The 26,880-nt window shown below is 41.0% G+C and overlaps 1 protein-coding gene across 10 annotated transcripts in view; it reads right to left on the minus strand.

Annotated features, from left to right (window-relative positions):
* The window catches only part of rapgef4a (Rap guanine nucleotide exchange factor 4a), a 304,993-nt gene that overhangs the window by 19,667 nt on the left and 258,446 nt on the right, over positions 1-26,880 (minus strand). For all 10 annotated transcript variants that reach the window (XM_072261862.1, XM_072261861.1, XM_072261860.1 and 7 more), the window contains 4 exons: positions 17,542-17,639; positions 14,046-14,171; positions 6,047-6,225; positions 2,629-2,719 (listed from right to left, as the gene is read on the minus strand). In XM_072261862.1, coding sequence (XP_072117963.1) covers positions 2,629-2,719; positions 6,047-6,225; positions 14,046-14,171; positions 17,542-17,639 — 494 coding nt within the window. The remainder of the gene's footprint in view (positions 1-2,628; positions 2,720-6,046; positions 6,226-14,045; positions 14,172-17,541; positions 17,640-26,880) is intronic.

Below are 26,880 nucleotides of genomic sequence, written 5' to 3' on the forward strand. Positions count from 1 at the left end.
CATTCAATTACGAATTGGAACTAAATTGGTTTTATTATTCTCACATGTACTGAGGTACAGTGAGACACTTGGATATACTTTATTGTCACCAAACAATTGGTACTAGAATGTACAATCATCACAACGATATTTGATTCTGTGCTTTCTGTTCCCTGGATTACAAGTATTAAATATTAAAAATAGTAAAAATTTGTAAATATTAAAAATTTAAATTATAAATCATAAATAGAAAATAGAAAAATGGAAAGTAAGGTAGTGCAAAAAAACCGAGAGGCAGGTCCGGATATTTGGAGGTTATGGCACAGATCCAGGTCAGGATCCGTTCAGCAGTCTTATCACAGTTGGAAAGAAGCTGTTCCCAAATCTGGCCGTACGAGTCTTCAAGTTCCTGAGCCTTCTCCCGGATGGAAGACGGATGAAAAGTGTGTTGGCTGGGTGGGTCGTGTCCTTGATTATCCTGGCAGCACTGCTCCGACAGTATGCGGTGTAAAGTGAGTCCAAGGACGGAAGATTGGTTTGTGTGATGTGCTGCGCCGTGTTCACAATCTTCTGCAGCTTCTTTCAGTCTTGGACAGGACAACTTCCCTACCAGGTTATGATGCACCCTAGAAGAATGCTTTCTACGGTGCATATATAAAAATTAGTGAGGGTTTTAGGGGACAGGCCAAATTTCTCTAGTTTTCTCAGGAAGTAAAGGCGTTGGTGGGCCTTCTTGGCAGTGGACTCTGCTTGGTTGGACCAAATCAGGTCATTTGTGATATTGACCCTGAAGAACTTAAAGCTTTTGACCTGTTCCACTTGCGCACCATCGATGTAAATTGTGTCGTGCGGTCCGCTACTCCTTCTTAAGTCAACAACCAATTCCTTCATCTTGCTGACATTGAGGGATAGGTTATTGTCTTCGCACCATGCCACCAGGTTCTTAATTTCCTCTCTGTACTCAAACTCATCATACTATTTATACAAATCAATCCATGCATCCTGTCTGGATGGACAACAATTTAATATGGCTGACCACAGACGAGCACATCACAGGATCCGAACTTCCCTCTATGGCTCTATCTATACCTCTTGCTGCCTCAATAAAGCAGCCAGCATAATCATAGAGCAATCTATCCCCTCTCCCACCTGACAGAAGATACAAAAGCCTGAAAGCACATACCACCAGGGTCATGGGCAGCGTCAATTCCACTGTTATCAGACTCCTGATGGACCTCTTGCCTCGCATTCTACCTCGCTATGACCCAGCACTTTATCGTTTACCTGCACTCTGCTCTTTCAGTAGCTTTTACACTTCATTCTGCATTGTTATTGTTTTATCTTGTTCCAACTCATTGCACTGTGTAACGAGTTGATCTGTACAAACAGTACACGAGACAAGCTTTTCTCTGTATCACGGTACAGGTGATAGTAATAAAGCAAAATGACTGCCAATGACAGCAGTACAAACAACAGAGTGCAGAAAAACAGAGTGTAACAGTTAGAGTGAAAGTGCAGTGCTGGTAGGCTTTCAGGTGATTAGTCCCTAATGAGGTTTATTGTGAGGTCAAGAGTTCATTTTACTCTACCAGGGAACAACTCATTTGTCTGATAACAAAGGCTGTAATGCTGAGGCTTTAGACGGCACTGGTCAGACCAGGCTTGGAGCAGTTTTGGGGCCTTTATCTAAAAAAGGATGTGCTGGCATTGCAGAGGATTCATGAGAATAATCCTAGGAATGACAGAGTTAATGTATGAGGAGTATTTGATGGCTCTGGGCCTGTACTCACTGGAGTTCAGAAAAATGAGGAGAGGTTTTCTCATCGAAATCTATCGAATATTGAAAGGCTGAGACAGAGTGGATGTGGAGATGACGTTTCCAATAATGGAAGAAGTCTAGGACCAGAGGGCAAACTCTTGGTATAGAAGGATGTCCCTTTAGAACAGAGATGAGGAGAAATTTCTTTAGCCAGAGAATAGTGAATCTGTGGAATTCATTGCCATGGATGGTTGTGTAGGTCAAGTCAATGGGTATATTTAAAGCAGGGGTTGATAAGATTCTTGATTAGTCAGGGTGTCAAAGGCTACAGGGAGAAGGCAGAAGAATGGGATTGAGAGGGATAATGAATCAGCTGCGATAGAATGGCAGAGCAAACTTTATGAGTGGCCTAATTCTGCTCCTATAGATTATGCTGATATGGTACATTTGTTATGTTAAATACAAGGCAATCATTTGTTTACTAAACATGCACATGCCACGCAGCAAAGTACATAATATAATTCTTTGGATAGGAGACTTGGAGAAATGCAGCAGGAGAAGAGGCCATTGGGCCTATTATGGCCATACTGGTTCTTTGAAAGGGGAATCCAATTAACCCCAGTACCTGCTCACATTCCACTGCCTACATGCTTCCTATAAACATACACAAGGGGTCTTTGTGAAACTAAATTGATGCTGCTTCCACCATCCATTCACCATTAAATTCCACAATGCATCACTGCTTCAAATATTCACACTTCCTTCTGCCAATTATCTTAAAGCAGAAATATATAAAATAACACTAATATTTGAGCTTAATTTCCTTACTTTTTATATATAAAGTTATCGGCATGATCTGAGCAGGAAAACATTCAGTAAAAATAACCTACCTCCCAGGTCTGTGTGAGGCGGCTAACGGCTACATTACCCAATCCCATTATTAGAGCAAAAAATGAGTTCATATTTCTATATTCTTTGCAACTGAAAAAGGATAAGAATGATGCATTGGGGTTAATACAAGACACAACAACACTTGCTACTGTTTTGTACACTTCTCACATACAGATCTGATACTTGCTGCTGCAAGTGAGTTTTGCACCATGTACTTGTGCAGATGATAATAAACTTAACTTTGACTTTACTATTATATTCCACAAATAGTATGCTTTTTACATTCAAAACCCAATACATTGTTTCAATACGCATCAGCACTGGTTAAAGGTATTTGGCCTGATTTTATTATTGACTTACGTAATTTACTTTAAATGGTCTGGTGTTCGATTTAAAATATTAAAAGAAATAATTTAAAAATGAAGTAATGCTTTTTGACACACAACTCAAGAGTTTTCCATTTTTCACTAATTCACCCCATCAGCCTGGGTGGAGACTGCTTCAACATTAACTTGTCTTTTCCAGACAAAAGAAATGACAGATTGTCTGCGTAGAGCAAACAGCATAAACTTACAGAAATGATGGTTCATTTAGGTACTTACGGACAGCTTAGAATGCATCAATACCCTTCCAGATCAACACTGATATTTTATACAGAGCAGTAGTGTATGGAAGCACAGAATAAAAGCTGAACAATGCCAAATCTTGTTATGGGTCAGGGCTTGTGGAGAGAGGGATGTTTCACAACTTAATTTCATTATTTCAACTGGGAAATAACTAATGAAAATGAGAGCAGTAGATTACATTGGACGACAAAGATTTTGCTTCCTGAATACTTTTGGGTGTATCTTAATGAATTTTGGGCTGCTGATCATGAAAGTCATCAAGAAATTTCCTTCGCAAACACGAGAAAATCTGCAGATGCTGGAGATTCAAGCAATATACACAAAATGCTGGTAGAACACAGCAGGCCAGGCAGCAGCTATAGGAAGAGGTACAGTCGATGTTTCGGGCCGAGACCCTTCATTAGGACTAACTGAAAGAAGAAGTAGTAAGAGATTTGAAAGAGGGAGGGGGAAGATCCAAATTGATAGGAGAAGACAGGAGGGGGAGGAATGAAGCTAAGAGCTGGGAAGTAGATTGGCTAAGGGGAAACAAAGCTGAAGACACGGGAGAAAGAAAGGGGGAGGGGAGCACCAGAGGAAGATGGAGAGCAGGCAAGGAGTGATTGTGAGAGGGAAAGAGAGAGAAAAAAGGTGTGTGGGGGGGAGAATAATAAATGAATAAATAAATAAAATAGGGGATGGGGTAAGAAGGGGAGGAGGGGCATTAGCAGTAGTTAGAGAAATCAATGTTCATGTCATCCAGTTGGAGGCTACCCAGACGGAATATAAGGTGTTGTTCCTCCAACTTGAGTGTGGCTTCATCTTGACAGTAGGGGAGGCCATGGATTGACTTATCAGAATGGGGATGGGACATGGAATTAAAATGTGTGGCCACTGGGAGATCCTGCTTTCTCTGGCGGACAGAGCGTAGGTGTTCAGCGAAATGGTCTCCCAGCCTGCGTCGGGTCTCACCAATATATAGAAGGCCACATCAGGAGCACCGGACGCAGTATATCACCCCAGCCGACTCACAGGTGAAGTATTGCCTCACCTGGAAGGACTGTCTGGGGCCCTGAATAGTGGTGAGGGAGGAAGTGTAAGGGCATGTGTAGCACTTGTTCCGTTTACAAGGATAAGTGCCGGGAGGGAGATCGGTGGGAAGGGATGGGGGGGACGAATGGACAAGGGAGTCGCGTAGGGAGTGATCCCTGCGGAAAGCAGAAAGTGGGGGAGAGGGATGGAAAGATGTGCTTAGTGGTGGGATCCTGTTGGAGGTGGCGGAAGTTACAGAGAATTATATGTTGGACCTGGAGGCTGGTGGGGTGGTAGGTGAGGACCAGGGGAACCCTATTCCTAGTGGGGCAGCGGGAGGATGGGGTGAGGGCAGAGGTGTGTGAAATGGGAGAGATGCATTTGAGGGAAGAGTTGATGGTGGAGGAAGGGAAACCCCCTTCTTTGAAAAAGGAGGACAGCTTCCTCGTCCTAGAATGAAAAGCCTCATCCTGAGAGCAGAGGCAGGGGAGACAGAGAATTTGCGAGAAGGGAATGGCATTTTTGCAAGAGACAGGGTGAGAAGAGGAATAGTCCAAGTAGCTGTGAGAGCCCGTGGGCTTATGGCAGACATCAGTAGATAAGCTGTCTCCAGAGATAGAGACAGAAAGATCAAGAAAGGGGAGGGAGGTATCGGAAATGGACCAGGTAAACTTGAGGGCAGGGTGGAAGTTGGAGGCAAAGTTAATGAAGTCAATGAGCTCTGCACGCGTGCAGGAAGTGCGTCAATGCAGTCGTCGATGTAGCGAAGGAAAAGTGGGGGACGGATACCAGCATAGGCTTGGAACATGGACTGTTCTACATAGCCAACAAAAAGGCAGGCAGAGCTGGGACCCATACGGGTGTCCATGGCTACACCTTTAGTTTGAAGTGGGAGGAGCCAAAGGAGAAATCATTAAGAGTAAGGACTAATTCCGCTAGACGGAGGAGAGTGGTGGTAGAGGGGAACTGGTTAGGTCTGGAAACCAAAAAAGAAGCGGAGAGCTTTGAGACCTTCCTGGTGGGGGATGGAGGTCCTTATCACACACTATTTTTATTGAAATCGCCTACATTTGTTATTTCAATTCATAATTCAAGTCAGAATATCTGATGCCAACATTAAGGAATGCATTTTTGTTAGTCCACAAATCAATCAGATCATTAATGACAGGCAGTTCGAAGAACTTCTAGTGGGACCGGAGAAAATCGCATGGAAGGCATTCAAGGATGTTGTTGAAAATTTTCTCGGCAACTACAGAACACCAAATTACTTGCAGCTAGTTGACAACACGCTTCAAGCATACAAAACGAAGTGCCACATGTCATTAAAGATTCATTTTCTTCATTCCCATTTAGAATTCTTCCTCATAAATCTCGGTGCTGTCAGTGATGAGCACGGTGAAAGGTTTCACCAGGACATTGCGGTCATGGAGAAACGGTATCAGGGCAACTGGAATCCATCAATACTAGTTGATTATTGTTACAGACACATAAGTGAGAAGCCTCAGACACAGTACAAATGGAAATCACCACTAAATATTTTAGCTTAGTTGAGCTAAAGCAAAGCAACAGATCAATTATGCAAATATATGTATTATATTTAATAAAAGTTAGTTTCTTGTTTCTCCAAATTCCTATGCGATACAAGTAGTGTGAAATTCTATTTGTGTTCAGCTTCAAGCTGCCTATTATAAACTAAAACAATTTCTGAGGTAGCAACACTTCCAAAAAATTTTGTTGTCCAGTATTATTAAATGAAGATGCTATTATATATCAGACTTACTGGGCTGCAATCTTGATAAACTTCTTCAACAGTTGAACCCGTTTGCTGAGCTGAGAACATAGGCAGATTTCTGTTGCAACCCAGAATTGAATCTCATTGAATCGTCGCAGAAACAGATCTAGATTGGCTGTTGTTTTCTTGAAATTATGCCTTCCAAATATGTGATAAATTAGTTCCAACTAGGGGAGAAAGATAGTCAGTAGTTATGCAAGTGCACTTTATACTTTTAATCCAACACCTACTTGCTGTATCAATGTGAAATGCAGAATCAGATCACTGTGTTATTAACTACGCATGGCAAATGAGTAACATGTTCCATTAATTTTAAAATGTTGACACCCAAATCCTTCTGAAGACCAACAGCTCATTGAAATTGAATAAGCTCACAGCCTCCCCAAATCTACTCCATTCGCTACCTTCTTTCTTACCCATCCAGCAGTGGTGCAGACAGCCCAGCACATCTGTAGCTGTGACAGGACATTTACAAGGACAGGTGTGTAAAAAGGGCCCGAAGGGCCATTGGGATCCCAAGCCATCCCAACCACAATCTATTCCAGCTGCCACCATCCGGGAAGTGGTACCGCAGCATAAAAGCCAGGACCAACAGGCTCCGGGACAGCTTCTTCCAGCAGGCCATCAGACTGATGAATTCATGCTGACTTGACTGTACTCCATATTACTTTGACTGTTCTATTTATTATAAATTACTATGATTGCACATTGCACATTTAGATGGAGACATAACGTAAAGATTTTTACTCCTCATGTATGTGAAGGTCAATTCAATTCATGTTGCACCCTCAGCTGATATTCCCACCAGCTTTTGTCAAGACACATTGAACTTGACCCATCAAGACATACTGTAATATAGCATGGGAGTAGTTCAGGCACAAGCAGGAATCCTTTTGCCAACCCATGAATAACAGATTGTTAAACTTAAATTTATTCCTCTTGTCCTCTTTGTCCTTTAAACCAATCCTCTATTCACACTTATATATTATCCCAAGCCACTGAGCATTTAACTTTTCCAGTAGGCTCTAACCATAACAAGTGCCTTTTGAAAATCTTAAGATACTGTTGTCACAGATTTCTATTGGATGTTATCTGAACACTTCCAGTATCTGCTGTTTTTGTTGCTTTTTTGCAAATTACTTCCTTTTCACACACTGGCAGTGTAGTGGTTAGCACAATGTTTTAAGTACCAGTGACTAGGGTTCAATTCCCGGCGCTGCCTGTAAGGAGTTTGTACGAACACCCCGTGACCGTGTAGATTTCCTCCGAGCTCCCTGGTTTCCTACCGCAGTCCGGAGATAGGTTAATTTGCCACTGTAAGTTGTTCCGTGATTAGGCTCGGATTAAATCATGGGAATGCTGGCACACAGGGCACTGTATCTCAACAGATAAACAAACACACTGTATTTGCTAGTTCACTCGTATGCTGTTATCAGCTATCAATTTTTGAACAGAAAATGGTAAAATTTTGGAAGTACTACAAAACCAAAAATCATACTCTTATTTATCACAGCAATGATATTTACTAGTTATAAGGAAACATATATCAGGCTGGATAAAGCAATGTGTGAGAGGCATGTGTAAGCAGCTGCTAATTTTAGGTTATTTATGTGACACAAGTTTGATCACACATTCAGGCACAAGAATACTTCTTTCATTATCTATGAGACTATGATCTGTCACTGCAATGACATCTTAAATAATCTATCAGTCTACCTGCATAAAAGATTACAGAGAAACACTGAGTCTACAATCCACCAGCTTGGCAAGGATGATTACAGACCAAATTAAATACTAAACATTATTTGCAATTTTTACAAAATAATTAAATCAACTTTTCAATGATTATTCAGCAATTATATTTAATCAGCTGCCTATGTATTTCAGATACATCTGAATCTGAATTTTACCTTGAGAAACCAAGTCAGTCAACTTAATTGGTAAGTCTAAGGCAACTTCAAATGTCCGCAATGTGAAATATTCTTTTGATGCTGGGGCACGAATGCAAGGGTACAAGGTACATATTTGATGTAGCTTGTTCCTGAAATGGATGAAATCGATTCAGTTTTTCTGGAAAAGAGGTCTTGTGGACCAGCCCACGAAGGGAAATTGATAGCTCCTTGCCCAAGCTAAGAGAGGTCTTGGGCCTTTTCATTCAAATTATCACTTATTTTCAGCATTACATGTGAAGAGGCTTCATGGAGATCTGAAGGACTTTACAAATCCATTAAGTGCAAGAGAGTTATACCAGGTTAGCAACTTATCCTAATTATTTTTTTAAAATTGAGGAGGGAGTATAAATGATTTAAAATTCACTGAAAATAGTCTCTCTCTGCTGCTGCTTATCTTGCATTTAATGAGTATATTTAGTAGTTCATAATCTAATCTACAAGCTGATTGACAGCAGAATCCAGCACACGGTGCACAAGACCAAAACTGGCAAAGATTATTAATAGAGTGTTTGTTTCACATTTAAACATGGTGCAAAAATATGTTTTGCACATAAAATTAAAGGAGGTTATAATATGAAAATTATGGACGTTATCAACATTGAGGAATCTTTTTCACTGAATTGCAATTCCTGTCTGACAACATATGTACTTCCATGAGACATACTTCACTTTAATATGAATGAACATCTAAAAATAGAAATTAAGGCATTCACTGCTCCTGGCAATGTACCAAGGATCTGTGTTTTAAACATACATTCATTTTGATGTGAAACACTGTTCCTTTGCACTGTATAACAACATTTTAATCTTTCTTTTAAGAAGGTCATCGATTTTGTGGTACCACCAGCTTTCCTAGGCCAATGTCGGTTTAATGACATTTAAGTGGAGTGGATGAAATTTCAGGCTGCAAGTTCGGGAAGTGCAGAGGGATATTATCTTGCATAAGGTTAATAACGGTAAAGGTTATGCAGTGGTGAAATAAAAACGGCAGGAATAAAATGACCAAGTCCATGCTGCAGAAACACTTAAATGTGACAATTCATGTAAGAGTGTAAACTTAATAATTTCCTTGAACTAACTTGCTTGCAAGTTGCAACGTTTCTTGAGAATCTCTTTACAGCCAGAAAAAAACTGGAGATAAAACTAAAGGCTGAAATCAGAATCAGATTTACAGTATTATCACTGACATAACTAAGACTTGCTGCTTTTTGCAGGAATACAAAGGTGACATGAGATGCAAATAAATACCCACAAATATTCCATAAATGTGTATCACTGAGTAATCTAAGACTACAGTGACAATGTAGAGGAGGCTGGGTAATGGCCAGAAACTGAGAATCGTGGCAACTGAATATTTTGTAATTGTAAACACTTCTGCCACTGTAAGGTCCTATCTTTTGCAAAGCAGCATGGAGTGGAAAATATAGACAAAAAGATAGAACCTCAAAAGAAGTAGATGAACAATGAGAGTCAGTATTAATTTTCTTTGGTGGGGGATTAGGTCTGTTGGTGAAACTGCATAATTAGCATTTGGAGTCACAAGATTTAATGCTCTGACATGAGCAAAAAAGTGACAACAATGGGACAGTCTGTAAAACCCCCATATGAGCCTAAAGGCTGGATATAAATCCCATCGTAGAGGCCTGAGCACACAACTTAGGCAAAATATCCACTGGTGCATTACTGATGGCAGAGATATTGTTATTCAATTAAAGCCCCGTTTGTGCTCTTAGGTGAAGATAAAAGGGTTCAATGGCACTATTTCAAAGAAAATGGACCCTTTATCTTCACCTTAGTGTTCTTCTGGTGCTCTGACTATAATAAATTACCCAATACACTCTTAACAGCAACTTACTTCCACCTTGCTGAGCACAGAATGGCAGTTGCTTCAATGTTTTAACAATAATAAAGCTTCTAAAGTAACCTATTGGCTGTAAAGGTTCGAGTAACATTTGGGTGTGAAAGGTGATATACCAATTTATGCTCTCATTCTAAAAACAAAAAAAAAATGTTTTATCTGACTTGGCTTAGGTGCAGTGGGTGTCCTCTTCACACCCTCACACTGGAGCCCATGTAGAGGCTACGTTAGTGATTTACAACGGAAAGCTAACAAACTAATAGAACAGAAAACAAGATGTCTGCACTCAGCATGATACCAAATTAAGCTAATCCTATCTGCGTGCACATCGTCTATGCCTCTCCATTCCCTGCCTGTTCACGTGCCTTTTAGTAGCAGCACTAAAGTCAAGTAACATGTTGTCCTAAGGGGTGGGTCCTCAGATGCAGACATCCTACTCTGCAAAAACTCATTTCAGGGAGGTAGCATCATCAATTTGCGGGAGACTCCCGGAACTTCGGGGAGAGGTGGGATCTCTACAATAGAGTAGCTCCTGAGCAGCTAGCCAGCTAGCTTAAATAACGTTAGCTATGCTAATGAATGAATGACACCTGTTAAACTCACCTCAACATGTCTTTTACAGTCTTAACTCACCATGAGCAATAGAAAAGTCACTGTTGCAAATAGTGCAGTGAGCAACATTGCCATTATTTTTGACCCCTATTAGGCAGGGGTACACTTTAGGGTAGTCTGGGGTGACGTATGTTTTATAATTTCTTTTTTTGGAACACTCTGCCATGGCGCATTCATTCTCATTCCCTCTCTCTCTCTCTCTCTCTCGTGGTCGCTCTCGCTCTCAAAAAAATTGATTTCCGTGACATTGTATATAATTTGCAGGCATCAGGGAGCCACTATTAACATGCAGGAGACTCCCGGAACTTCTGGGAGAGGTGGGATGTCTGCAGGTGGCTGCAGAGACTGATCTGGGATCCACATGTACTGGTGCTGTGTGGACACGAGTAAGTGGTGCCTGTGGTTAGTTGTTGGGTTTCTTAGTGTTCAGTCTCTCAGTTTGCAGCTACCCCTTGTCTTCTGTAGCACAGCGGAGCTAGCTCTCACGTAGCGCAGATCCCTCTTGAACAGATTTCCCCAAGTGCAATGTCTTCCCAGTTTTTGGATGTATTTTGTTAAGTACTTCTTAAACATTGCAATCAGATCTGTTCCATCACTGCACATTCCAGTCACCTATCCCTCAGTGTAAAAAAAAACTTGCCTTGTAAATCTCCTTTAAAATTTACCCTCTTGCCTTAAACTATGCCCTTAGTATTTGGTATTTTCACGCTGGGGAAGAGCTCAGTTCAACTGCACCTCCTTGTGCAATTGGATCCTCGATGTCCTCACTTGCAGACCCCAGTCAATTTGGATTGACAACAACATTCCTCCACAATCTCCATCAGCACAGGTGCATCACAAGGCTGCGTGCTCAGCCCCCTGATCTACTCACTTTACAATTATGACTCTGAAGCTAAGCCGAGCTCCGATTCCATTTTTTAGGTTTGCTGATGACACCACTGCCATTGGCCATATCAAAGGTGGTGATGAATCATCATATAGGAGGGAGGCTGAAAATCTGGCTGAGTGGTGCCACAACAACAACCTCTCACTCATTGTCAACAAGACCAAGGAGTCGATTATTCACTTCAGGAGGAGGAAACCAGAGGTCTGTGAGCCAGTTCTCATCAAGGGACCAGAAGTGGAGGGGGCCAGCAATTTAAAATTCTTTGGTGTTATCATTTCAGAGGATCCAAGCATGCAATTGCCATTACGAAAAATGCACAGCAGCACCTCCCCTTCCTTATAAATTTTGCGAAGATTCAGCATGACATCTAAAATTTTGACAAACTTCTTTAGATGTGTGATGGAGAGTATATCGACTGACTGCATCCCTACCCGGTATGGGAATACCACTGCCCTTGAATGGAAAATCCTACAAAAAGCTCCCGCTCAGTCCATCATGGGTAAAGGCGTCCCCACCAATGAGCACATCTACATGGAGTACAGTTACAGTCACAGGAAAGCAGCATCCATCATCAAGGACCCCCACCACCCATATTCTCTTCTCACTCCTGCCATCAGGAAGAAGGTACAGGAGCGTCAGGACCCACAACACCAGGTGCAGGAACAGTTATTACCCTTCAACCATCAGGCTCACCGGTTGCTTGCCCGTCCTGTTGCATTCGGTCTTTCCTAATTTCTATTATGGTTCTTGGATGTACCAAGTATGCCCTCAAGAAAGCGAATCTCAGGGTCCTATATGATGACATATATGTATTTTGATCATAACTTTACATTGAACCTTAAAGACTTTGACTATCTTCCCTCTATGCATCTCACGATTTTATATATTTCTATCCAGTCATCCCTCATTCTCTGATGCTCCAGGGAAAACAATCTAATTTTGTCCTATCTCTCCTAATTTGTTAATACCCTCTGCTTCAGACAACATACTGGAGAACCATTTCCGCACCCTCTCTAAGCCTCCACGATCTTCCTGTGATGCAGCAACTGGAACGGCACACTCTACTACAAATGTGGCCCAGGCAAAGTTTTATACTGCTGCAACATGATTTTGTGATTTTTATACTCCCGCCAATGACTTATGGATAGGTGGCCAGGGCTCAGAGGGAATGGGGAGGGGCTAGAAGAAAAACAGTGGCACTTTTTGGTATGATGGATAAGGTTAAGAAGAGGTCTAATCATCATGTTCAATGAAACACAAAATCCTGGAGGAACTCAGTAGCATCTGTGGAAAGGACCAAATGGTTCACATTTCAGGATGAGACCCTTCAACAGGACTCAACAGGAAGGGAGAAGAAGCCAGAATAAGAAGGTGGGGGTGGAGAAGACATGCAAGTTAGAAGGTGATAGGTGAAGCCTTGTAAGGGGGAAGGGTGGTGATTGGGGGAGGGGGGGATGAAGTGTGAGGTTGGGAGGTGAGAGATGGAAAAGGTAAAGGGATGAAGAAGGAGGAATCTGATGGGAAAGGAGAGTGGACCATGAAAGAAAGGAAAGGAGGAGGGGCACCAGAAGGAGGTGACAGGCAGATGAGGAAAAGGTGAGGGTTAAGAGGTGAGTCAAAATTGGGAATGGAAAAAAGGGGGGGGGGAGAAATGACCAGAATTTAGAGAAATTTATGTTTATTCCATCAGGTTGGAGGCTCCCCAGACGGAATACGAGTTTTTGCTCCTCCAGGCCGAATGTGGCCTCATTGTGGCAGTAGAGGAGGTCGTGGCCCAATATGTCAGAGTGGGATTGGGTAGTGGAATTCAAATAGTTGGCCTCTGGGAAACTCTGCCTGTGCAATGGAGTGAAGGTGCTTGACAAAGTGGTTCTCCAATCTACGTCAGGTTTTACCGATGCTGAGGAGACAGCACCGGGAGCACTAGATACAATAGACAACCCAACAGACTCGTAGGTGAAGTGTTGCCTCACCTGGAAGGAGTGATTTAGGCCCTGAATGCTGGTGAGGGAGAAGTTGACTAGGCAGTTGTAGCACTTCCGATTGCAGGGATAAGTGCCAGGAGGGAGATCAGTGGGGAGGGACAAATGGACAAGGGAATCATGGAGAGAGAGATCTCTGCAAAAATGGGAATGGGTGGAGGTAAAGGTGTGTTTGGTGGTAGGATCCCATTGAAGATGGAGGAAATTGTGGAGAATGAGTTGTTTGATGTGGAAGCTCCAGAGGTGATAAGTAAACCTACCTCCCCATGGGCTCTGCAGGTTCAAAGTCCTGGGAAGCTTCAATAAAGTTAATAGGGGAAATTTTTACCAGTTAATGAATGAATTACCAGGAAATGAAAATCAGAAATTTTACTTTTCATTTCATACTAAAAGAATGAGGAGCTCAAGAGAATTTTTCTTGATGCAGGAAACTAACAAGCCATCCTACCATAGACATCAAAGTGCAGTCAATTCAGTAATTTGTTAAAAAGCAAATGGACACACATTTGAAAAAAAAATTCAGAAAAGATACAGTATGGTATGAAATAAACAGTCTTCCAAAGATAATGGAACAAACAAAAGCAAATTTCTATTGCTGAAACTGAATACATGTTTACTGGGTATGATTTTTCAATGATCATTCATGAATGGGTAAAATTAACAGTTTTGTACAGTTACACTGAAACTCATACTGTACCTCATGTACACAATTGAATAACTCCCAGTCATAAATTGTCATCTGGTAGGCTAAGTCTTTAGAACTCATCAACTCAAAGGTTGCCATTGTTCCCATAGATGGACCTTCCTGATCCGGCAATGGCATCTGGAAAAGACCAAACCAAATAAAATTTATCAATAGATACACAATCGAACCCGCATTTCAAACCTGCTGGGAAGATGCACTTGTGTTTTTCCAAATTCCTCAGGACAGGGTTTACAAACTTAAAAAAATGGTATTTTAGGGGATAGTCATTAAAAAATTATCCTTGAAGAAAAAGAATTTTCAACAGAAGTCAGGGATGACAGTGCCCTGATATACAGTATCTTGATGTCTAAGTATTTGATCTGACATATTTAAAACTAAGAGTAACATCTGTACAGATTCTTTATAAGCCCTCTTTCCGCTTCACAGGAAGATACTGCACCAATGGACCAATTGGCACAATGCATACTAATGTTCCCTATTAACATAATGGGACACCTCCTAGATGTTCCAGCAAAGTTAATTTTCCCCCAATTTACTGATATAGAAAGCTCTTGACCACCATCATACATCAATTCTTGACCACCAGATAAAATAAGCCAGAGCCACTCTCGTGATTTGAAGAATTCCCTTCATTTCACCAAAGTGTCAGAAATCAGCATGTCTGGAAAAAGCTGTAAATAATTACTTTTGACTCATAACTTTCTCTTTCCTGTTGCAACCTTGTGTAATTAATTTGAGAAATCTGGCAATCTGTGATCCACATGAGTAGCTTGATTTCTATTTCAGGGATTCTAAAGCTACCAATTAAGCAGAAATCATCTCCAAAATCACACAAAATGCCCGAGGAACTCAACAGGCCAGGCAGTATCTATAGAAAAAAGTGCAGTCGATGTTTGGGCCAAAACCCATTGGTAGAACCTTTTTTCCCATAGATGCTTCCTGGCTTGCTGAGTTCCTCTGGCATTTTGTGTTCGTTGCTCCTATTTCCAGCATCTGCAGATTTTCTCTTGTTTGTGATCTCCCAAAATCATCTAACTTAATTATCTACTATTACCATCTTATTTTTAAGCTCATCCATTTTTTACAAATTAGTTTCCATCTTATGAATGTATCCCATGCACTTGTGTCAATGTTCAACTAACTCCTATTTGAATAAGTTCTGTTCAGTGATCCAATGAAAGGTTATCAAACTGGAACATTAACTCAGTTTCTTTCTTCATGAATGCTACTCAACCTATGGCATATTTTCAACACCTGCTTTGTTGTCTGTTTTCCATTATCTGACCTATTTTGCTTTTGCCATACACTGCTATATTTTATTTTCCCTTTGATCAAGTTCCATCTTTGTCTTTTAAAATTGTGATCAAGTAAAAAGAAGAGTCAGATTCAGCTAAAGCTGTAGTTTGCAAAGGTGAAATAGGGTGTTCACATCTGGAGATCTCATTTTCATTTCCAATTGATTATTTAGATTCAGAAGACTGGGCATTCCCTGAAAAGTATTATTACCATTTTCAAATTAAATTCTACTGGTTTAGATCGAAACAGAGACACAAAGTCTTGAGACTTGTCTTCACCTGTCTATAGATCTAGGGAATTCAGTTTCCAGTTAAGAGTTAATCCTTCCTATGGCTCAAACAATTGCTTTTTGAATACTCTGCTGAGGATGCTCAATTGTCCAGTATAAATATCACTGATGCTTGCTTGTAAGATCTTTATATGTCAGGGGAATCAAGGATCAATAAAATAGGATTGAATTGGGATCAATAAAATTTGACACTGTGGGCCAACAGGGCTGTTTCTGTGCTTGATGACTGTATGAACTATATTTCAACTAGCACTTTCAGAGGACCACCAGCTAAAAAGAACACCCACCAACAGGTTTTGGCAGTTTGTAAGTGGGGAACATGGAGTTCAGATTTCAGTACATCCGATCTCTTGCTCCACTGCTGGACTCAGTTATAACAGCCATGGTTGGCACCTGAAATAGGGGGTTGGCAACTTAAATGGAAGAACTTAACAAAAGTAGCATTTTGTTAAAATTAATATTAGCTATTCAATTAATTTCAGTTAAATTCATTAAAAAAGATAACTTTGACTGAACTTAGTTTTTTTAAAAAAAAACATTTAAATCTATTTCTACTGTTTTGAAATGCCTGATGGAAATAGTTGTAGAGGCCTCTGACAGTAAGGGCTTCTAAAAGGAAGATGATTAGATGTCACGTATGGTGATCAAAGGTGCAATATAAGAGGCAGCAGCAGCATGGATAGAACATTGGCAAGGAAGTGGGAAACAGTAAGACTGACTGGAAGTGTTTAGTGTTCCATAAGTGTCAGTTCAGGGCAGCACTTTTCCTAATATACCTTTACAAGCTCATCTTTCACATTGCTGATGACACACAACTTGGGTGTGTGGTGACCTGTGAGGAGGACAGGAATAGATTTGAAGGAGAAATGGAGAAACTGACGGACAGGGAAGATAGATGGCAAATGAAATTTAATGGTTACAAATGCGGAGAGTTACAACTTGGTAGGACAGAACAGAACCAGAACCTTGAATACTTTTGCAGCTTTGCTGGGCAAAATGACCTTCAGGCAGAGAGGTCTAGAGCTTAATTTGACCTACAAGTCTGAAAATGGTTGGTGTGACTGTAGGAATCGTGTGGGGAGGAGAGGGTGGATACTAGGCTTGGTCTGGCCCATTACTGTTTCTGTATATTAAAAAAAAAGTTTGGTGCAGATGATCTTCTCCCCAGGCCTTTTCTCCATTTTCCCAACAACTTTAATAGTTCTCCCAAATCTCCTTTGCATTGATTTTATGTTCAGTGTTTGATCTTTCTCCTATCTTTCTTTTGTTGTTTTCTCTTGGAAGTTAACAAATTGCTGCCTCACTTCAAATCTGGAAAAAACACAGTTCAGACCAATGAACCAGAAGAAGATCAAATCTTCAGCCTTCAGAAGTTACTAGTTCAGTATGTTTAAAGGTGTGCATGTACGTAAAAGATTAATCTCCAATTATTTCTGCATGGGGCTCAGGTATGTAATTTAGGGATCATGGAAACCCGAACACTACACAGCTTCATATTATCTCAGATAAGATTGTTATTTGTCACCTAATATCATGAGCTGACAGGAAGTTAATAAACGATCTGTAATCTACACTGAAATCCTAGTAAGAAAAGATTAAATAAGTAACCCGTCTGACTAAATTGCCAGCAGTGCTGTCACTCGTTTGACTTTAGAGAGCAAAATATCAGCAAAGTCTAATCTTACTGATTCACTTAAACTTGTAAAGTGTTTAAATGAAGATAAGTAATTGAAATGTTTATCAGTTTGGGTGATCAGTTGCGAAGGCAAATCTATGTATGGTTGATTCATAATGTGGACAGTACATTTTAAAAACTAAGGTATATTTCCATTCTACAACAGGGTATAAGAGAGCTTGTACACAACGTGACAAGTATATAAACCAGATTCAGAAGATACATACCAGAGAGTCAAATTGTTCCCTCGGACAAACAAACAAGCGTCCATTTACATTGGTCGTTGTGAAAACTGATACATCGTTTGGATTCAATACCATTTTTTCTGAAATAAATGAGGAACAATGAAAGTGAACATCAATGATATTATCTTTTTCTTTCCATTATACAATCTTTTATTTATTTTAGAATATTGAGACATCATTGATTCAGGTGCTCAAGCACACTGGGACCACATCACAATATGGTATACCCTTTCTGAACCAGAAAAAGTTAATTGAACAAACAATTCTTCCCATGGAGAAAATGGAAAAGATGGAATCAAATTAATTGGATGAGATATTCATTGGGCATAATGTTCTATTTTCATGATCTTACTTAAGACACAGTAGGAGACCATTTGCCCTGTCTGGTCCATGCCAGCTCTCAGCAGAGCAATCCCATCAGCCTCTTCCCCCGAGACCCAGCTACTCATTTTCTCTTACATGCCCATTCATTCTCCTTCAATTAGCGTAGGCACTTACCTACGCTAAAGGATAATTTACAACCACCAATTTGACAACCAGATTGAGAGTGACATCGACTAAGCCTTGAAGTTAGGCTGCCAACCTGATCGCTTGTCTAAATAACACTGGATCACAGAAAGAGGCTTAAAAAGGCAAAAATAAATTGAAGTGAAATAATTATTTGCATATACATTTACATTACTATTACCAGTGAAATTTTGCTGCAAAATGTGATCTGAAAATTAATAACCTAATTTTGTAATATTCAGCCTGAATAAATGACATCAGTAATGAACTGCTGCTTGGCTGACTTGTTCAGTATAATGAGTAGTTTATTGTGACTGCCGACTTCATTGTTAATAAACATACAGCAACAACTTTCCATTCCAGTTGATAGAAAGCAAGTGCAAGTTAGTATGTTTTAGTCAATAAATTATGGAATTGGGTAAATGAATCACAAAGTCATGTCCACTTAATTGAGCATTTAGAGGATTCAGCTTTCCTCAGTTGTAAAGATCAGCTCCAGCAGAATCTAATGATCTGGATCCCTGTAGTCGAGAAAGACATGTTGAAACTTTAACTGCTAATGTGAATTTTTTAGATTATCTTAGATTAGATTATGAGGATAGTCAGTCCTCATTTATTGTCATTTAGAATTGCATGCATTAAAAATGATACAATGTTCCTCCAGAATGATATCACAAGAAAACACAGGACAAACCAAGACTAAAACTGACAAAACCACATATAGTTACAACAGTGCAAAGCAATACCATAATTTGATAAAGAGCAGACCATGGGCACGGTAAACAATAGTCTCAAAGTCCCGATAGACTCATCATCTCACGTAGGCGGCAAAAGAGAGAAACTCTCCCTGCCACGAACCTCCAAGCGCTGCCAACTTGCCGATGCAGCACCACTGGAAGCACCCAACTGCAGTGGACTCTGAGTCTGTCCGAAAACTTCGAGCCTCCGACCAGCCCCTCTGACACAGCCTCTCCGAGCACCATCCTCTGTCGAGCACTTCGACATTGCCCCGGCCGCCAAGCAACAAGCAAAGCCGAGGATTTGGGGCCTTCTCCTCTGGAGATTCTGGACCACACAGTAGCAGCGGCAGCGAAGCAGGCATTTCAGAAGTTTCACCAGATGTTCCTCCATGCTCTCATGTCCGTCTCCATCAAATCAGGATTGTGCACGGCACCCTACTTGACAAATAACAGACATCACCACCAGAGTGGCTGCTGCCAGCTTCGTTGCGCTGCCATCTTGTCCTCCCTTTTTATGGAATTTTTATGAAAATCTGAATTTACAGTACTGTGCAAAAGTCTTAGGCACCCTGGATTTTTTAAATACAATTTTTGTTTTAGATGTTTAATTTTTTTTATTTTCTGCATTAGTGTGGCAGTAGAAAAGAACAAATTTTCAATTTCCAAATGCTCATTTTCCAAAAAAAATTAAATGAAACAGAGAAATTTTTGTATTTTGCTAAAGAAAGTAATATATTAGATAATACATCACTTGTCAAATAAAAGCTTGTTTACTTTGTAGGTGTATAGCCCAGTGCATATTTAAACAAAGATAAGAAACAGGAAGCTAATGTGCAATGACACTGAGTTGAATGAACAAAACTGGTTAACTGAAACAGAAAAGGGTGTAGAAGGACTCAAACTGGATGAAGGACAACCAAACTGAAAAAGGTGAGGGTGTGGTATATGTGACAGGTTAACCTTCAAATCATTAACCCTTACATCATGGTGAGAGGTAGCACAGCAATAAGACATAAGTCCTGCATCAGCAGGGTCTCTCAAGCAGAAATTTCATAGAAGACAGGAGTTTCAAGATGTGCTGTCCAAGCTCTTCTGAAGAAGCACAAAGAAATAGGCAAGGTTGAGGATCAGAAACGCAGTCATTGGCCACGGAAACTGAGTCAAACTATATGTCCCTTCTAAATCAGAAGAAGTCCAGCACTGCTATCAGCTCGGAACTCACAGAAACTACCGGAACCCAAGTACACCCCTCACCCCTCTACAGTCCAGAGAAGAGTTGCTGCCAAAAAGCCATTCCTCCAAAGTGGAAACAAAGCCAACAGACTCACCTACACGCAAAAACACAACTGAGGTGCTGAACAATGGCAGCAAGTGCTCTGGACTGATGAGTTAAAACTTGAAATTTCTGATTCAAGCAGGAGGCAGTGAGTGTGTAGAAGAGCTGGAGAGCAGTACGTGGGTGAGTGTCTGCAGCCAGCTGCGAAGCATGGTGGAGGTTCCCTGCAGGCCTAGGGCTGCAAATGGAGTTGATGATCTGGTCAGAATTAATGGAATCCTCAGTCCTCAGAAGTACAAGCAGATTCTCATCTATTATGCAATACCATCAGGGAGGGGTCTACTCGGTTCCAACTTCATTCTGCAGCAGGATGCTGACTCCAAACGAACGGCCAAGGACATAAAGAACTACCTTCAGTGAAAAAACAACAAGGAGCTCCCTAACAGATGGTACAGCCACCACGGAACCCTGATCGCAACATCATCGAGGCTGCCTAGGATTAACTGGAGAGACAGAAGAAAGCAAGACAGCCAAAGTCTGCCGAAGAACTATGGCAAGTCCTCCAAGATGCTTAGAACAACCTACCAGCAGATTTTCTTATAAAACTGCACAACAGTGTCCCTAAGAGAATTGATGCAGTTTTAAAGGGAAAGGGTGATGACACCAAATATTGATTTAGGTTAGATTTAGTTTAGTTTTTTTTCTGTTCACTATTCCTTATAGTTTTTTTTGATATTTGGAATATCTTCATTTCATTATTTTTGAAAGTATTTTTGCTTTGCAGAGTTTTTTGCACAGTACTGTACATTTATAATCAAGATACAAATACAAACCCCATTTCCAGAAAAGTTAGGATATTTTCCAAAATGCAATAAAAACAAAAATCTGTGATATGTTAATTCACATGAACCTTTATTTAACTGACAAAAGTACAAAGAAAAGATTTTCAATAGTTTTACTGACCAACTTAATTGTATTTTGTAAACATACACAAATTTAGAATTTGATGGCTGTAACACACTCAACAAAAGTTGGGACAGAGGCATGTTTACTATTGTGTTACATCACCTTTCCTTTTAATAACACTTTTTATTCATTTTGGAACTGAGGATACTAATTGTAGTAGATTTGCAATTGGAAATTTTGTTCATTCTTGCTTGATACAAGACTTCAGCTGCTCAACAGTCCGTGGTCTCCGTTGTCTGATTCTACTCTTCATGATGCACCATACATTTTCAATAGGAGATAGATCTGGACTGGCAGCAGGCCAGTCAAGCACACGCACTCTGTGTCTACAAAGCCACGCTGTTGTAGCCCGTGCAGAATGTGGTCTGGCATTGTCCTGCTGAAATAAGCATGGACGTCCCGGGAAGAGATGTCATCTTGATGGCAACATATGTCTCTCTAGAATCCTAATATATGCCTCAGAGTCAATGGTACCTTCACATACATGCAACTCACCCATGCCGTGGGCACTGATGCACCCCCATACCATCACAGATGCTGGCTTTTGCACCTTTCGCTGATAACAATCTGGATGGTCATTTTCATCTTTGGCATGGAGAACTTGACGCCCGTTTTTTCTGAAAACTAGCTGAAATGTGGACTCATCTGACCACAGCACACGGTTCCACAGTCTTTCGGTCCATCTGAGATGAGCTCGGGCCCAGAGAACTCGCCGGCCTTTCTGCATCGAGTTAATATATGGCTTCCTCCTTGCGTAATACGGTTTCAAGTTGCATTTCTGGATGCAGCGACAGACTGTGTTGAGTGACAATGGTTTTCCGAAGTACTCCCGAGTCCAGGTGGCTATAATTGTCACAGTAGCATGATAGTTTCTTAGGCAGTGCCGCCTGAGGGCTCGAAGATCATGCCCATTCAACAGTGGTTTCCAACCTTGCCCTTTATGCACTGAGATGTCTCTGAATCTTTTCACAATATTATGTACTGTAGATATTGAAAGACCTAAATTCTCTGCAATCTTGCATTGAGAAATGTTCCTTTTGAACTGACTAACAATTCTCTCATGAATTTTGGCACAAAGGGGTGAGCCACGACCCATCCTTGCTTGCAAAGACTGAGCCTTTGATGGACGCTACTTTTATACCCAGTCATGATACCTCACCTGCTACCAATTAGCCTGCTTAATGTGGAGTCTTCCAAACCGGTGTTACTTGAATATTCTGTGCACTTTCTAATCTTATTTTAACTCTGTCCCAACTTTTGTTGACTGTGTTGCAGCCATTAAATTCCAAATTTGTGTACACTTACAAAATACAATTAAGTTGGTCAGTAAAACTACTGAAAATCTTTTCTTTGTACTTTTGTCCGTTAAATAAAGGTTCACGTGAATTAACATATCACAGATTTTTGTTTTTATTGCACTTTGGAAAATATCCCAACTTTTCTGGAAATGGGGTTTGTACATATTCTTTCATGAAATTTCTTGATTTTCAATCCAATAGGATAGAAACTATTAAAATAAGAGGCAGAGAGTGGGAATAAAGGGGGCCTTTTCTGGCTGGCTGCCAATGACTAGTGGTGTTCCACAGGTTGGAGCCACTTGTCTTCATGTTATGTCAATGATTTGGATGACAAATTTGATTGAGTAATCACCCAGTTTGCGGACGATATGATGACAGGTGGAGGGGCAGGTAGTGTTAAGGAAGCAGGGAGTCTGCAGAAAGACAGATTGTGAGAATAAACAAAAAAGAGGCAGATGGAATACAGTGCAGGGAAATGTATGGTCATGCACTTTGGTACAAGAAAGAAAGGTGTAGACTATTTTCTAAGCGGGGAGAAAATTCAAACATCAGAGGTGCAAAGTGCCTTGCGAGTCCTTGCGTAGGATTCGCTAAAGGTTAATTTGCAGGTTGAGTGAGTGGTAAGGATGGTAATGCAATGTTAGCAATCATTTCAAGAGGACTAGAATATAAAAGCAAGGACATAATGTTGAGGCTTCAAAAGGCATTGGTCAGACCACACTTGGAGTACTGTGAGCAGAGTTGCTAGCACATATTTAGCTAAGAAAAGATGTGCTGGCATTGGAGAGTGTCCACAGGAGGTTCATAAGAATGATTCTGGGAATGAAAGGGTTAATGTACGAATCAGAATCAGAATCAGGTTTATTATCATCGGCGTGTGATGTGAGATTTGTGAACTTAGCAGCAGCAGTTCAATGCAATACATAATCTAGCAGAGAGAAAAAAATAATAATACATAAACAAGTAAATCAATTACATATATTGAGTAGATAAAAAAAAAACGTGCAAAGGCAGAAATACTGTACATTAGGGAAAAAATGTGAGGCAGTGTCCAAGGGTTCAATGTCCATTTAGGAATCAAGTGGCAGAGGGGAAGAAGCTGTTCCTGAATCGCTGAGTGTGTGCCTTCAGGCTTCTGTACCTCCTACCTGATGGTAACAGTGAGAAAAGAGCATGCATTGGGTGTTGGGGATCCTTAATAATGCAAGCTGCCTTTCTGAGACAGCGCTCCTTGAAGATATCCTGGGTACTTTGTAGGCTAGTACCCAACAGACAATAGGTGCAGGAGTAGGCCATTCAGCTCTTCGAGCCAGCACCGCCATTCACTGTGATCATGGCTGATCATCCACAATCAGTACCCTGTTCCTGCCTTCTCCCCATATCCCTTGACTCCACTTTCTTTAAGAGCTCTATCTAACTCTTTCTTGAAAGAATCCAAAGAATTGGCCTCCCCTGCCTTCTGAGGCAGAGCATTCCACAGATCCACAACCCTCTGTGTGAAAAAGTTTTTCCTCAACTCCGTTCTAAATGGTCTACCCCTTATTCTTAAACTGTGGCCCCTGGTTCTGGACTCCCCCAACATCAGGAACATGTTTCCTGCCTCTAGCGTGTCCAATCCCTTAATAATCTTATATGTTTCAATTAGATCCCCTCTCATCCTTCTAAATTCCAGTGTATACAAGCCCAGTCGCTCCAATCTTTCAACATATGACATTCCCGCCATCCCTGGAATTAACCCAGTGAACTTACGCTGCACTCCCTCCATAGCAAGAATGTCCTTCCTCAAATTTGGAGTCCAAAACTGCACACAGTACTCCAGGTGGGGTCTCACCAGGTTCTTGTACAACTGCAGAAGGACCTCTTTGCTCCTAAACTCAATTCCCCTTGTTATGAAGGCCAACATGTCATTAGCTTTCTTCACTGCCTACTGTGCCTGTATGCTTACTGTCAGTGACTGATGAACAAGGACACCCAGATCTCTAATGAATCTCATCTAGGAATACCCAAGATGGAGCAGCCTAAATTTACAAACCTCTGTAGCTTCTTTCAGTCCTGTGCAGTAGCCCCCCCACCAACCCCGCCATACCGGACAGTGATGCAACCTGTCAGTATGTTCCCCACGGTACATCCATAGAAGTTTTTGAATGTTTTTGTTAGCATACCAAATCCCTTCAAACTCCTATTGAAGTATAGTCACTGTCTTGCCTTTTTTATAACTGCATCGATATGTTGGGACCAGGTTAGGTCCTCAGAGATCTTGACACCCAGGAAATTGAAACTGCTCACTCTCTCCACTTCTGAAAACGCAGACTACTCTGGAATAATACTACTAGCTTATCCAAGTGACAATTACAACACTTACAAACTTTAATATTCTGAGGTTTGGAGGATTTTTGGGGAAATAAGGGGTGCCCCGTTGAAATTAAATGCTTACTCTTTTACTGCTGCTGCATTACCTTGTTTGTCTTCCAATTTCGGGTTCTTTAATGTTGGGGGGTGGAATAATCATAAACATTGCTCATCTTGAAGTTAAAATCATAGAATTAGTTTGGCGCAGAAGGCCATTTGGCCCATCAAGTCCATGCTGGTGAATCTGCCGTCTATACCTGTATATTTGGCTATTTCAATTTTGTGTTACCTGTGAGGGATACAAATTTAAAGCTCAGGTGAAAGTACCTGTGTTCTCAGATTACAATTCCTTTTAATTTGCCCGATCTAGTGCAAACTATATTTGCATTTATTTAATTTCCTCCAGTATTAAAACAAATAGATAAGGACACTGCAGAAGCATTAGTCTTAATTTTTCAAATCTCTCTAGATTTTTGGAAATATCACTTCAATATTTAAGAAAGGTGTGAGAAATTAGTGGACTAACAGACTTGTCACTTCAGTTTCTGTTGAAAAACAATATTAGTGATATATATTTTGTCAAGGGACAGTTCTCAAAGATGATTTCCATGGAGTTGTGAAGTATAATCAATGACTGACATATCTAACTGAATATTTTTGAGGTGATAATTAATATGCCCCAGCAAGTCAGACATCCATACCAAAGGACTAGTTATCAAAGTTATCTATATACATCAGCAAAACACTTAATGAGTTCTGCATACTTATTATATACTAAAGTAAAAGCACACAGGCTTAGAGGCGATTTCCTGGGAAGAAAGTTAAGATATACACCCTAATAAAGGCTTAAGCCCTTATGATCAGGATGTGACAAGTGGCGTTCTCTGGCGATCCATTCAGGGCTTTGCAAAGTGTATATGAAAAATTAGTATAGAACATAGCACATAGAATAGTACAGCACAGTACAAGCTCTTCAGCCCACAATGTTGTGCCGACCCTTAAACCCTGCCTCCCATATAACCCCCCACCTTAAATTCCTCCATATACCTGTCTAGTAGTCTCTTAAATTTCACTAGTGTATCTGCCTACACCACTGACTCAGGCAGTGCATTCCACGCACCAACCACTCTCTGAATAAAAAAAACCTTCCTCTAATATCCCCATTGAGCTTCCCACCCCTTACCTTAAAGCCATGTCCTCTTGTATTGAGCAGTAGTGCCCTGAGGAAGAGGCGCTGGCTGTCCACTTGATCTATACCCCTTAATATCTTGTATACTTCTATCATGTCTCCTCTCATCCTCCACCTCTCCAAAGAGTAAAGCCCTAGATCCTTTAATCTCTGATCATAATGCATACTCTCTAAACAAGGCAGCATCCTGGTGGATCTCCTCTGTACCTTTTCCAATGCTTCCACATCCTTCCTATAGTGAGGCGAACAGAACTGGACACAGTACTCCAGGTGTGGCCCAACCAAAGTTTTATAAAGCTGCATCATTACCTTGCGACTCTTAAACTCAATCCCTCGACTTATGAAAGCTAACACCCCATAAGCTTTCTTAACTACCCTATCTACCTGTGAGGCAACTTTCAGGGATCTGTGGACATGTACCCCCAGATCCCTCTGCTCCTCCACACTACCAAGCATCCTGCCATTTACTTTGTACTCTGCCTTGGAGTTTGTCCTTCCAAAGTGTACCACCTCACACTTCTCCGGGTTGAACTCCATGTGCCACTTCTCAGCCCACTTCTGCATCCTATCAATGTCTCTCTGCAATCTTCGACAATCCTCTACACTATCCACAACACCACCAACCTTTGTGACATCTGTAAACTTTCCAACCCACCCTTCTACCCCCACATCCAGGTCGTTAATAAAAATCACGAAAAGTAGAGGTCCCAGAACACATCCTTGTGGGACACCACTAGTCACAACCCTCCAATCCAAATGTACTCCCTCCACCACAACCCTCTGCTTTCTGCAGGCAAGCCAATTCTGAATCCACCCAGCCAAACTCTCCTGGATCCCATGCCTTCTGACTTTCTGAATAAGCCTACCATGTGGAACCTTGTCAAATACCTTACTAAAATCCATGTAGATAACATCCACTACGCTACCCTCATCTATATGCCTGGTCACCTCCTCAAAGAACTCTATCAGGCTTGTTAGACACGATCTGCCTGTCAC

This window comes from Mobula birostris, chromosome 6 (genome assembly GCF_030028105.1).
Source record: "Mobula birostris isolate sMobBir1 chromosome 6, sMobBir1.hap1, whole genome shotgun sequence".
Lineage (NCBI taxonomy): Eukaryota > Metazoa > Chordata > Chondrichthyes > Myliobatiformes > Myliobatidae > Mobula > Mobula birostris.